Source organism: Varanus komodoensis, unplaced genomic scaffold (genome assembly GCF_004798865.1).
Source record: "Varanus komodoensis strain SLA01 unplaced genomic scaffold, ASM479886v1 scaffold9, whole genome shotgun sequence".
In the NCBI taxonomy this organism is placed as follows: Eukaryota; Metazoa; Chordata; class Lepidosauria; order Squamata; family Varanidae; genus Varanus; species Varanus komodoensis.
The window spans coordinates 3,940,358-3,953,595 of record NW_025336598.1 but is presented as its reverse complement, the minus strand read 5'-3'; the positions used below and the strand labels follow the sequence as shown (position 1 = coordinate 3,953,595).

At 41.1% G+C, this 13,238-nt stretch overlaps 1 protein-coding gene across 4 annotated transcripts in view; it reads right to left on the bottom strand.

Annotated features, from left to right (window-relative positions):
* CRMP1 (collapsin response mediator protein 1) overlaps nt 1-13,238 on the bottom strand; it is a 180,128-nt gene that overhangs the window by 92,224 nt on the left and 74,666 nt on the right. For all 4 annotated transcript variants that reach the window (XM_044417760.1, XM_044417761.1, XM_044417762.1 and 1 more), the window contains 2 exons: nt 9,956-10,017; nt 5,374-5,454 (listed from right to left, as the gene is read on the bottom strand). In XM_044417760.1, coding sequence (XP_044273695.1) covers nt 5,374-5,454; nt 9,956-10,017 — 143 coding nt within the window. The remainder of the gene's footprint in view (nt 1-5,373; nt 5,455-9,955; nt 10,018-13,238) is intronic.

The window sequence follows — 13,238 nt, the reverse complement described above, 5'->3', positions numbered from 1 at the left end:
GCCATTTTAATTGTTGACAATATTAACTTATTTATCTGGCCAGGGCGACTTCTTTTCTTTTCTTTTCTTTTCTTTTCTTTTATAACTTTTCTAACTTCTTTTATATCGTTTATATTTTTTATTTTATATTATTAATTTTAATTTTATATTGTTATTTTTGTATTGTATTGTATTTTATTGTGTTGTAAGCTGCCCCGAGGCTTTGGCAAGGGGCGGCATAGAAATGTTATAATAATAATAATAATAATAATAATAATAATAATAATAATAATAATAATATGGCTTCCAAGGGAGGTGGCTAAGGCTCCATCAGTGAGGGTGTTCAAGGAAAGATTGGAAAACCACATGTTGGGGATTACATAAGCGGAGCCAGCTGGAGCCAGCAGTCAGACTAGAAGGCCCAGAAGACCCCTTCTGACTTGCTTTGTTTCTACATTTCTATGTTCTTATGTAGAGAGTAAGGCATTCCCTAAGATAACATACCACAGACTATATGATTGCAGACTGGATGAGTAACAACATATCCATCAGTATGCATGCCTCTACAGGGATCATCCAAGATGACATGGCTGCCTCATGACATGTATAAGCATATCACAATGGCCAGAAATATAGTGACAGACAGGCAGATGGATGCTATTTGAATGCTTGTAGATTCACTTGAGTCTGCCATACTTGTGCCTCCAAGTCCAAAGGTATTTCAAGCTTTCCCCTACGGGCCACAGCAACATTTTCTGGCTCCATACCTCTCTCCACACACATACTGCGATGTTGCCACCTCCATCATACTGGCTCCAGCCATCAGCACTGGCTCCTTGCTTAACCGAATTCACAGGGGGACCATGCATTCCATTTGGGCCTTCTCAACCAGTGTTCTCACAGCTGCCTATTGCTGAACCACAGGGTCCTTTGGAAAGAACCAAGCCTTTGCTTATAGAACCACCATAAGGCAAGGAAAAAGAGGCTCCATTATAAAGATAAAGTAGCAGTGCCAATGTGTGTCCCAACAATCAGCAAAGGAGAAGGGAGTAGGAGAGAATAGCAGCAATTAGTATAAGAAATCTCTATAACAGATCGTTTTAACTGAAAGACAGGCATTGTCCCAGAAGTAATGGTGATGTGTTATAACTTTAATAACATTTGCAAGATGAAGGGAGATGTTTTACTCAAAGAAAACCCAGAACTGGCTAGACCGGTGAAATAATGATGTGGTTTTGAAAACCCAACATAGCAGGATGAAATAGGGAATGACAGAGAGAGTGGCAGACAGAGAAGCTCTACCTATCTGATAGCCAAGAAAAAAATAAGGTGAGGATAATGGAAAGCAAGAATGTTATCAGTGTCTGCCACAAGGAGAATGATGGTTGGTGGGGGAAGGGGCATAAGTGAAAGCAGCTATGCAGAAAGCAGGATTTCAGTGGGAAAGGCATTGATAATTACTTTCACTAACATCTTAATCCAGATTTGATTGTAAGGTGGGATGGTGGGAAGACCTACAAGAATCAAGACAGGGAGAGAGGAAAACATGCCCTGGAACATTGTGGACTAATTAGGAAGAGGCAAATTATGTAAGAATGAATGGTGAATCATGGAACGGGATTTTGTGCACAATGGCTGCTGGAATATATGCCAACAGCTGGAGATAGGAGTAGTGGTAGGGGTACAAAATCATGATAATAAGCTGACAACTTGAGCAACTGTTGTAGTAACCATTCAGTATGGTTTGTTGTGCAGTGTGAACCTGCCCACTGCCAAGTATTAGGAAGAATGCTAACTCTCCATGGCACAGATAAAGCCCAGGCTTCCTAGCATTCCTGCTGTTATCCCCAGTCTGAGATAGGGGATAACAGCAAGGGTTCTGCTGATGGCATTCATCAGCAAGGGAATCTCCAATGTTATATCAGATCTCACAGTGGAGATGACAAGTGAGAATGTCCTCCAAGAAGATTCGTCCAGGGGCATGGCCGGGAATCCCTACAGGAACTCGAGTGCTATGTGCTCCCAGCCCCTTTGCAGGCCTGGAACACCTGGATTCCACCAGAGAACTGCACCTGCTGGCCAGATCCTCCATCTCCCAAGGGAGGGGTGAGAGCCAGTCCTTGGGCTTGTGCCAGCAGAGATGTGTACACACATATGCGGATGCAGATACAGCCACAGGTGGGGCCTGGCCCTTGCAGGCAGGCAGGCAGGCAGGCAGGCAGGGAAAAGTGCCACCGAGACTATTTAGCCCATGCAGCCTGGGGGCAGGCCCTCTCCTGCCAGCTCACTTGTGCCATCTGACACTGCCTGCTCCCAGGGCCAAGTGCCACTGGGCTAGTTAGTGGTGCACTGCCCATTTGATGGCTGTTGGGGCAGGAGATTCTCTGTGTGTGGGGTGGGGGTTGTTTCTCTCTCTCTCTCTCTCTCTCTTTTCCTTCCCTTCCCCCTGCTTTCTCTTTTCCCTTGTGGTTGAAAGATAGATGAAGATATTGTAAGTGTGGAAGGTTTGTGTAGTGTTGGGTTAGTTGGGGATTGTTCAACTTGGAGTGGGGCTGATGATGTGGACGTGGTGCTTGGACAAGTCCAGCCATCCATGTGCCTTCTTGACTCTTGCCCTTCATGACTTATTGGGAGATCTAGGGAAGGGGTCAATACCTGGGTCCAGGAGGCTGTGGTGCCAGCCCCTTTAAAGGCAGTGGTGGTAACACCACTCCTAAAGAAGCCAGGCCTGCACCCAGGTGATGTGAATGATTTTAGACCAATAGCCAATATGCCCTTCCTGGTCAGGGTGATCAAGTGATTGGTGAGCTAGCAGCTCCAGGCACTTTTGGAGGAAATTGCAGACAGCAGAGGAAGCCCATGTGGCTCCACAAAAGTTTAAGTGACAGCGTGAAAGAAAAAAAAGATCATGTACAGGAAGTGGAAACAAGGCCAGGCCATGAAAGAATATAAACAAGTAACAAGGAATTTCAAGGATAGCATCAGGAAGGCTAAAGCAGGAAATGAACTGAGAATAGCAAAGGGATGCTAAGCACAAGAAAGCCTTCCTCGGAGACATCCAGAACAAAAGACATGAAAAAGAGAAGGGTGTTCAGCTACTTTAAGTGGATGGCAGATGACAAAGAAAAGGCAGAGGCATTCAATTCCTGCTTGGCCTCAGTCTTCTCCCACAAGAAAACCTGCAATCAAGAAGTACAAGCTGGAAGTGAGAGATGACAGCCCAAGACTGACAGAGAAATGGTCAAGGAATACCTAAGTCAGGGGTCCTCAAACTTTTCCACCAGGGGGCCAGTTGAAAGGTCCCAGTGCTGGGCGTGGGCAGGAAAGGTGGTGCTGGTGGTGCGCATGGGCCGGGGCAGCATGTGCGGGTGCACGCATCGAGGCGGGGGCGGGGTGCAAGGCGAGGCACGGGTGGACGTAGCGAGGGGAGGCGAGGCGAGGCGAGGCAAGGCAGGGGCGGGCACATGCCGCGAGGCAGGTGCACGAGGCAGTGGCTTGCTCACTTGGAGATTGTTTTCTCTGAGTGAGCAAACTGCTGCCTCCCCATGTGTGGGGCAAGGTGGGCAGCAGTGGGCATGCACTCAGGCGGGCACATGCAGCGGGTCCAAATTGGCATGGCGGGCTGGATAAATCGGCATGGTGGGCCAGATCCGGCCCCCAGGCCATGGTTTGAGGACCCATGACCTACGTGGAATAAACACTTTCAAATCTCCAGGGTCTGATGAACTCCATCCCAGAGTCATAAAAGAGCTAGCAGAGGAACTCTCAGAACCACTGGATATCATCTTCGATAAATCTTGGAAATCAGAAGTGCTTGATGACTGGAGAAGGGCTAATGTTGTCCCTATCTTCAAAAAGGGGAAAAAAGATGAACCTGGGAACTATAAACCAGGTAGTCTGACATCAATCACTGGAAAAATTCTGGAACAAATTATTAAAAAATCCATCTGCAAGCATCTTGAAGAAAATGCAGTGATTAATAGAAGGCAACATGGATTTATCAAAAATAAATCCTGTCAGACTAATTTAATCTCATTTTTTTTGGCTGGGCAACCTCCCAAATGGACAGAGGGAACACTGTGGACATAATCTACCTAGACTTTAGCAAAGCTTTCAAAATAGTGTCACATGACATTCTAATTAGCAAAAACAGGCCTAGATGGAAAAACAATTAGGTGGATCCAAAATTGGCTGCTAAATCGGATACAAAGAGTGCTCATCAGTGGCACCTTCTGAAATTGGATCTGGACTGTTCTAGTGGCCAGAACCAGAACAACCAGCACCATATTTGCAGGATTGGTCCCAGGCCCTGCTGGAGCTTTCAGTCTACTGATGAGTGCCACCTGAGAGTCCTGTGGGGAAGAGCCATTTAAGAGCAAGCTCTTCCTTCCTTAATTGGCCTCAGTAATGCAGGTTTACCTGTAGCTGCAGTGCCTGTACATTGCCTGACTAAGCCTGGTTCCTGCTGTGTATCTTACATCGTACTATGTGTCATACCTTCCCATGTTTCCTTTTTGTTGTTCTTCCCTCTTGCCTGACCTGCATGCTGCCTTGCTGTTTGTGTCCTGCTATGCCATTTATGTATGCCGTGTATCCTACCCTGTTGTGTTGTCTCAGCAGTGAAGGTTTTCCTACTAGCTGTGGTTCAGCTCCTGCATCTTGCCTGGACCTTGCTGCATTTGGTTCCTGCTGTATTCTGCATCTCACAATGTATCTTTCCTTGTTGTGTACCCTGCCATGCCATAAATCCTGTCTGATCCTTGACATGTGTCCTGCCCTATTATCCTGTCAAAGGTACATGCACCTCTGTTTATTCTCCTGGTTCCTGACCCTTGGTTTATTCCTTGACCATGTCCTTGTTCTGACCTGATGCATACTTCTGGTTCCTGACCTCAGAATGTACCATAATTCTGATTTGGACTTGCCATTAAACCCTGCTTTTGGACTCTGGCTTGCCTAAAGTTCTATTGCCCTGGTCCTGGTGCCTCTGTTACTGTTGTCTTGTTTCTGGCTGCCCATTTCCTGGCCCTGGTACCTTATGGTACCTTGACATTCCCTAAAGTACATCGTTAAGCATGTATTCATTTCAGAAGATCTTTGGATAAATTACTTCATACTTGATTTTCAATTTTCAAAGCACCAATTAAGACTCATTTCCATTCACTTTTTACCATGATGTAGCATTAGCATTCCTACAGAATTCATATAAGCTGCTCGATCATAGCTACTATTTCTAAAAGGTACACTGTAATTGTAAACTGCAACCAAGATCCACAGGAGATGGAAGGATATTATGACACATCCCATGGCAAATCAACATATGATTGATATGCCTATCAATCAACTGACCCAGATATCTTTCAATATAAATTATAAGATAGTTGTTTCTCTCACCTGAGCTATCAAATCACCATTTTCAGCATGGATCATGATTACAGCTCCAAGACTTTTCAGGAAAGTAAAGGCTTCATAAAGCTATTTACAGTACAGAGAGAAGGAGGAAAATATCTGTAATGATAACCTATTAGTTATTTTAGAACTTTACTACACAAGACTGTCCAGTGGCTGTTAATTCACTGTATCTATTTTCAGTTTCCTCAAAGAAATGAAATGTAAGCATTGCATGAGGAGTGTTTTGTTCCCTGATTTTCTGCTGTATAAGCTCTAGGGGCATTATAGTAAAGTGGAACAATGCAAATATACAAAAAAGCACTTTCACTTTCACATGCTGCATTTTCCCTGTTCTAAAAAAATTCACTGAAAGCATTGGTTACAAAAATGGTGTATGTACCTATACTGTCTCATAGTAGAGGCAGAAGTATGAAATCAACTGTTTCATTTCCAATTGTTTTCCTAATTATGTTGAATAGAGTTTGACTTTTCTACAGCAACCACCCTAGATCAACATCTTCATTGAGTTGTCCACCACAATCCCAAGATCTGTTTCTTGGTCAGTCACTGCTAGTTCATGTGATGCTGCATTTTCTCTTCCCAAGTGCAGTACTTTACATTAGCTTAAATTGAATTACATCAACTGTTTGATGCCTATTATCCCAATTTGTTGGAGAGAAGTTTCTAGACTCCCTTTTGTTTTAACTACCCCAATTAATGTGTTATTAGATAACTTTGCTACCTCACCAGTCTCTCCTAATTCCAAATCTTTTATGAAGAAATTGAAAAGCACTGGTTCTAGTGCAGATCTTTGTGGAATCTCACAGTATGCATTGCTCCACTGGGAGAATTTACAGTTTGTTCTTCCTCTCCATTTTCTGTTCTTTAAACAGTTAACAATCCATAAAATGACCTCTACGTTATCCCATGACTGCTAAGTTTGCTTAGGAATCTTTGCTGAGAGACTTTGGCAAAAGTCATTTTTGCAGTCCAGTAAACAATACCTACCAGATTACTCAATCAAGGTTTATTAACATGCTCAAAGAGAGAATGGTAGTGAACAAAGAATGCTAATGAGACAAGAACTTACCCGTGCACAAGTTGATTCTTTCTCAGCAGGATTCATCCTTCTATATGCTTGCAGACTTAATGTTTAAAAATAAATTGTTTTTCCCAGAAATAACATTATACTAACCCTGCTGTAATTTTCTGGAGCCCCTCAAATACATTTTAAAAAATTCGTCTTACACTGGCCATTCTCCAGTCCCTTGGTACAGAAGCTAATCTTAAGGACATATCACATATTTTTGTTAGAAGATCATCAGTTTCACATTTAAGTTTAAGCACTTCAGAACAGATACCATCGGAGCCTGGTGATTATTATCTCCCCGTCTGTTAACAAGGTTCCTCATTTGTTACCACTATTTGCTTCATACTCCCTTTCAGAAAACATTAGCTCATGCACAAGTATTTGTCTTACATCACATGCAGTGAAGACAAGCAAAAAGAATTCATGCACTTTCTTTTCAGTTGATCCCCCTCAGCCTACTTAAACTGCATTGTCATCCAACAGTCCATCTGCCTATCTAGATGGTTTTCTACCTCTGATACATATTTAAACACTTATTATTAGCCTTTATATCATTAGTGATACACTCCTAAAATTGTGTTTTTGTTGTTTTTGCATCTTTTATTGTTTGTTTGCATTTCCTTTATGTAGATTGTGTATTTTTGTTCTCATTAAGGCAATATTTCCATTTTTTTTGAAGAAAGCCTTCTTTTCTCTAACAACTTCCTTGATACTGCTTGTTAACTACACCTGTGAACTTCTTGTACTTAAACCTTTCCCAAATATATGGTATATTTTGAAGGTATGCTCCCCTTGACTCTCCTTTTCAAGTCACCTTTTACCACTTCCTTAGAGAATTTTCTCTTTTGTAATTAAATATGACTGTGTTGTGCTTCCTTGACCATTTCCTACTCTATATTCCAATACATGTTTAATATATATTTATCTGATAGCACTTTGGGCAGTGTCTCCAAATGTTTCAGTAACACAGACATTTCACACTAGGTCCTGGATGAAGCCACTTAAGATTGAATCTTAAGCTCCTCTCTCGTCACTTCCATAACCAATTGTTCCAGGGCACAGTGATTTAAGGCTCTAAGAAATTTAAGCACCTTGTCATGATTTGAACATTTATTTATTCAGCCCATGTGGGGAAACTGAAATCCATTATTAGAACACTCCTCATTAAGAAGTCTTTCTGATTTCCATCTGATATGGGGAATGACAATGTCCCCAGTAGTAAATTATTTTTTTATGTCCTGATACTGTCACCCATAGCATTTTTTCTGGAGGAGTCTGTACCTTTTAGGTTTAGTAGTCTGCTGGATTCTATACCCTTTGAGAGTTTATATCCAGAAATCACCAAACTCCACCGATCCTCTCTGTTCCACAAGATTTTCTTTACTATATCTAAGTCCTCCTTTAAAACCAGGCACCCCAATTCTCCCATTTCAGGTAAGAAATTTCCAGAATTAGCATAGAAACACCTATGCATGGTGTGTCTCTCCAGTTGACTGGCTTGGGCGTCTATTCCTATTGTTTTTAAGTCTCCTTGATTGACTATCATGTTTCACCATATGCTCATGACCAATTTTCTCCATGGAAAACCTCCTAGAAATGATCCAAATCAATCTAGATGTTTCCAGTTCCTGTCAGCTTTCCCATAGGGTTCAGTTTAAAAGTCTTCTGCTATCTTTTGTAAGTGCCAGAAGTGCTGCTAAGTTCTGGTTGAATCCATCCCTCCTCCACAGGCCTTATTTGTTTTAAATGTTACCCAGTGCCTAACACATCTGAATCCTTCCTACCTACACCACCATTTAATCCATGCATCAGTGCTATCAGTTGATCTGCCTAGTTGTCCCTGAGCATGGAACATGTAGCATTTCAGATAAAGCCATCTTGGTGGCCCTGGATTTCAACCTTCACCCTAAACAAGTTTGCACTTTTTGTGTAACAACTTCTTCCTGTGGAACACACACTTTGATTCTACTTATGATGAGTCCTTGTGCATATAGTTAGCTGCTCTGCATCCCCAGCTCCAGGACTGGGTGCTTCTTTGACTAGCTTTCCTCATGACACAAAGTGTAAATCTTTATGAATTATATTTCATATTCAGTAATTAGTTCTTTAAAATGCTTTAAGTCCTCCATTTAGACTGAGTAGGCAAGTAGCTAGAAATCAAGTGCAGTTTTCAACATGTACACCTACACGGAAACATTTTAAAAGGCCAAATTAGGTGCAGGACCAAATGTATCATACTGACATCACTCTTCCCATTCTAGCTTTAACACTCTGAAAAATAACCCCAATTCTACTATTATACCTCCAAAGTTCCTTTTGGTGCCAATTAAATTTAAAAAGAAACTGATGTGCTTTGGGGCGACTTTTTAAAGATTGCATCTAGTTACTCAACCTAATTAGTCTTCAGAATGAATTTAAAAGAAGAAATTTGGACTTTTTTTACTATTTAATAGAGTTCCATACTTCATTAGATTCCTAAATTACAACTCCTAATACCAAACATTTGTTCCAAGAAGAAGGAAAAACAAAATTGAACATACATTAAATGCACAAAACATTTAGTGTGCCTAGTTTTTGTTCTTTAGGAAGCCTGTTTGAATAAGGAATGGAGTAACAGCACTTTAGATCACAGAGCATAAGGAGGCAAATGAAACCTCTCCTGTGTCCTGTAGAAAATTTCTCCTCTGCTCCTGCTGCTATTAGCCTCAGAAGGAAGCTTCTCTTCGTACCAAACAAAAGCACTGCTGCAAGCATTAAGAGTAGCTTTAACAGGGAGCCAGCGAGGCAGGGGATGTAAGGAAAGGGTCTGCCCTGTCTTCTCTGCAATGCCATAGCTCAGGCTCCAGAAGTATTTAAAAACACAAAAACTGTGCACATTAAATACTTACATGCATTTAATGCCATGTGTAGTCTGCTCCAGGCAACCTCTTATCATACTGTGATGCTGTTCTTTAAGAATAATATTCTAGGGAAACAAAATGTATCAATGCTGTGTTAAGGTGGAGGGAAGCACACAATAATCACCAGGAGCTCATCATGAATTTACTGGAAATATGTCCAAAGATAAGTTTTTAAAATGCCATACTTAGTAGTATGCAGCCCTCTTAGGTTCAATAAGTTTTCGAAGTGACAGCTGTATATGCTCTAAGCATGTGAAGATTCATCACAAAACCTTGAGGCAATAATTATCAAAAGCTTCAGAATTCAAAAAGTACATCTGAATTTGTATTCTCTAAAACCCTTGCCCATATTTTATGTTTTAGTGTAATATTTACAATAATATTTATCAATTTCAATTCAATTTCAAAAGATAAATTCAACTGAACTTCAAAATATAACCCAAATAATATAATGAGCTATAACTTCAATACTTTTAATTTCAAGACAAGGGTAAAACATAACTTATACTTAATTTAGAAGCATGTATCGTACTTAGAAAAACTACTATACTGAGATGCTGAGATCTGTCAAGAAGAAAGATATGTGGTTAATTACCTGGCTGTCAGTCAGCTGGTAGAGATGTTTGTAAACCATGTAAACTTGAAAGGAATTAACACCTGTTTACAGAAAAAATGAATTGATGCAAAATAAGAGTTAATATATACCCAAAGTTAAAGGTTAAGCTATGCAAAAGATGAACCAATGTGTGTCCATTTTTATCCTGAAAATCTCCCTCACATATTAGATTTACAATACTGCTTCCCAACTTCTCTGCCACAAATATGCCTTGTCAGCAAGCCCATATCCCCACTGGACAAAATGCATAATGAAACCAGTATCTCATTTTCATGCAAAGAAACTATCTAAAGCCCATCTCTGCCATACTGTACAAGGAAAAAGCATTCTAGTCATTATCAGATTAAGACATTTTATTACGTATATGTCACATTAGCATCTGGGATGCAGACTTTAACAAGTTGAAGCAGATTGAGACTGTCTGAGAAGCTGAAAGCAATGCCATCAGCTGTTTCACCGGGTTTATCTCCTAGCAGGGTCAGCCAAGATAGAAGACTAAGATTCATCCACCCTATTCAGGAGGAATGGTCACATCAGCAGGAGAGAATGCATATCTCTAATGATGATGGGGGTGGAGAAACTCCTAAAGGACAGAGAATCTTTTACAGATAGCATAGTTACACTCAAGCTAACTCTTGTACTGCACATAAGAAGGAAATGGTAAACTATTTCTGAATTTTCTAACCTTTAAAACTGTATGATGAAACTGTCACAAAATGAAACAAGTGATAGTGCTTGAAGATGAAAGCCCCAGGTTGGAAGACACTGAACAAACAACAGGGGAAGAACAAGGGGCAAGTAGAAATACTGCTGTCACTAATGATGCCACTAGACCAAAGCTGAAAGGTAGTCTAGAAGCTGACATGCACAGACATAAAAGGAAAGTCTGATGCTGCACAACACATACAATTAGAACCAAGGCAAACTGGAAACTGTAATTCAGGAAATGGAACAGCTAAACATTGCAGTACTTGGTGTGAGTGAACTAGAGTGGGACATTTTCAATCAGACAAACACAATGTGTTTTATTCTAGAAATTTAGAAGAAACAGAATGGCTCTAATACTAAGACAAGATATACCACAGACAATAAGAGACTATGATGCAAACTCCGACCAAATAATATCAATCAGAATTTGTGAAAAATTCATCAACATAACCATCATTCAAATCTATTCTCCAACAACAGATGCTGAAGAAGAAGAAATAAAAAACATACATGTGGGTGTGCAAGATGAAATTGATCATACAGCAAAACAGGACATGCTTAATAATCTGAGGTGAGTGGAATGCAAAATTGGGAAACAAAGCAGAATCAAAGCAGTGGTAGGGGAATTTGGCCTAGGGCAGGGGTCGGCAACCCACGGTTCCGGAGCCTTGTACCTGACTCCCCAGGATCCTGACATAATAGAAATACCTATCAGCTTTCTCAGGGCATTCAGGATAGGCATGACTTCTCTAGGCTCCAGATAGGCATGACACGGCCAAACACTAGAATAATCAGCTGTCTCAGGGTATGCATGATAGGCTTAGCTCTCCTAAGCTCTAGCCCATTCAAATGCCTAGTAACTGCCTCAGAGAATTCCCTCAGAAAATGGAAAAAGCTTACCAAAGACGTAACGGGCAAAGATTGCTTAGAAGGTGTAAATTAAAAGATAAAACTTACTGCTAACCAAATCTGCTTCTGTATATCGCTTGCTCAACTGCTTATGTGATTCTGTAACTCCCCATTGTGGCCATTGTTCTCATTCTTGTCAAAACTGATGGTATTGTTCCCCATTTGCCGAAAGCGGATTGTGAAGGTATAAAGATCTCCTTCCAACTCTGTTCACCACCGCATTCTAACCATGAATGTTGGTCCCTGCTGCAGGAATAAATCTCCTCTTTACTTCACCATCCGGTCTCTGGTCTCGTCTGTAACACCGCGGGTACAACAGCACGTGGTTCTTGAACCCCTCTGCTGCGGCTCCGTCACTCAAAACATGCACCGGCACAGCCGCTGATCTGCTTGAAGCTCCACTCAGGAACGCAGCGCTAGCTAGTTAAGTAACTCAGCTAGTTAAGTAAATCACTACATTCCTCTGCTAAACAAGCTTCCTGCAGGCTCTCATGTTACACAAAAAGCTGCTGAAAGGATTACATGTCCCAATGTAATTTCCTTCGTCTGAATGTAAAAAGCTGCGCTTGGGACCTGTCACAATTCACAGCACTTGACTGTTTATCTGTTAATCAGTCACTAAACTCTCTAAATATCTCCAGCACAGCCTCTGATTTGTGGGCCTGCGCTGATTTACTGAGCAATGCCTCCCCCCGCCCCGCCCCCGTAGGCCAACCATGGATAAATCGAAGAAAAGTTTCTGAAGAAAACCAAACGTTTAATGATACGTGGGTAGATTCATTTGCTTTTACTGCTGACGAACTTATGGGGTTTGCTGTTTAATGCAAGAAGCCCTTTAGCACTGACTTTGACTCTTCAGGAAGCTGTTCTCCTATTCAAAATATATGAAGGAGTCCTATCAGTTTATAATGTAAGATTTAAAATAACAGTTTTTAGTGACTGAACAAGAGCTGCAGTTAAATCATAATGAAGATATACATAGCATTAAGGTAAAAAACGATATATGCAGTGTTATCTTCATTTTAGATGTCAAAAGGGTTTTTTTTTTCTTTTGTGTGGGAAACGGGTCCAAATGGCTTTTGAGTGTTAAAGGTTGCCGACTCCTGGCCTAGGGGTATGAAATGAAGCAGGAGAAAGACACAGAATTCTGTGAAGCCAACAATCTGATTATTGCAAATACATACTTTAAGCAGCCAATAAGACAATTGTATACATTGTACAATTGTACATATGGCCAATACTGGAGTCAAGAAGTCTGTGCATTGGAAGTAAGAGGTGGAGTGTATTCTCACTGCCAAAACAAGACAAGGGGCAGATTGCAGTAGTGACCACAAACCCTTAAAAAAGAACAGAGTAAAGCTGAAAAAGACAACAGAAACATAGTGCCAAAATATCTCAAATAACATCCCTGAGGAATTTAAAGTCCACATAATAAACAGATACACATTACTTAATTTAATTGCTGGTTAACCAGAAGAACAGTGGACTGAAATCTGAATCATTATTATTTTTAATCACAAAAATTTGAAACAAAGTGATGAAGAAAAACAAAGCAACAAAGAACAACAAAGATAGCGGCCGCCACCCCCCCTCCAAGCATAATCTGGGGCATCTCCCCCCCCCGCAAGACAGATCCAAAGAGCGT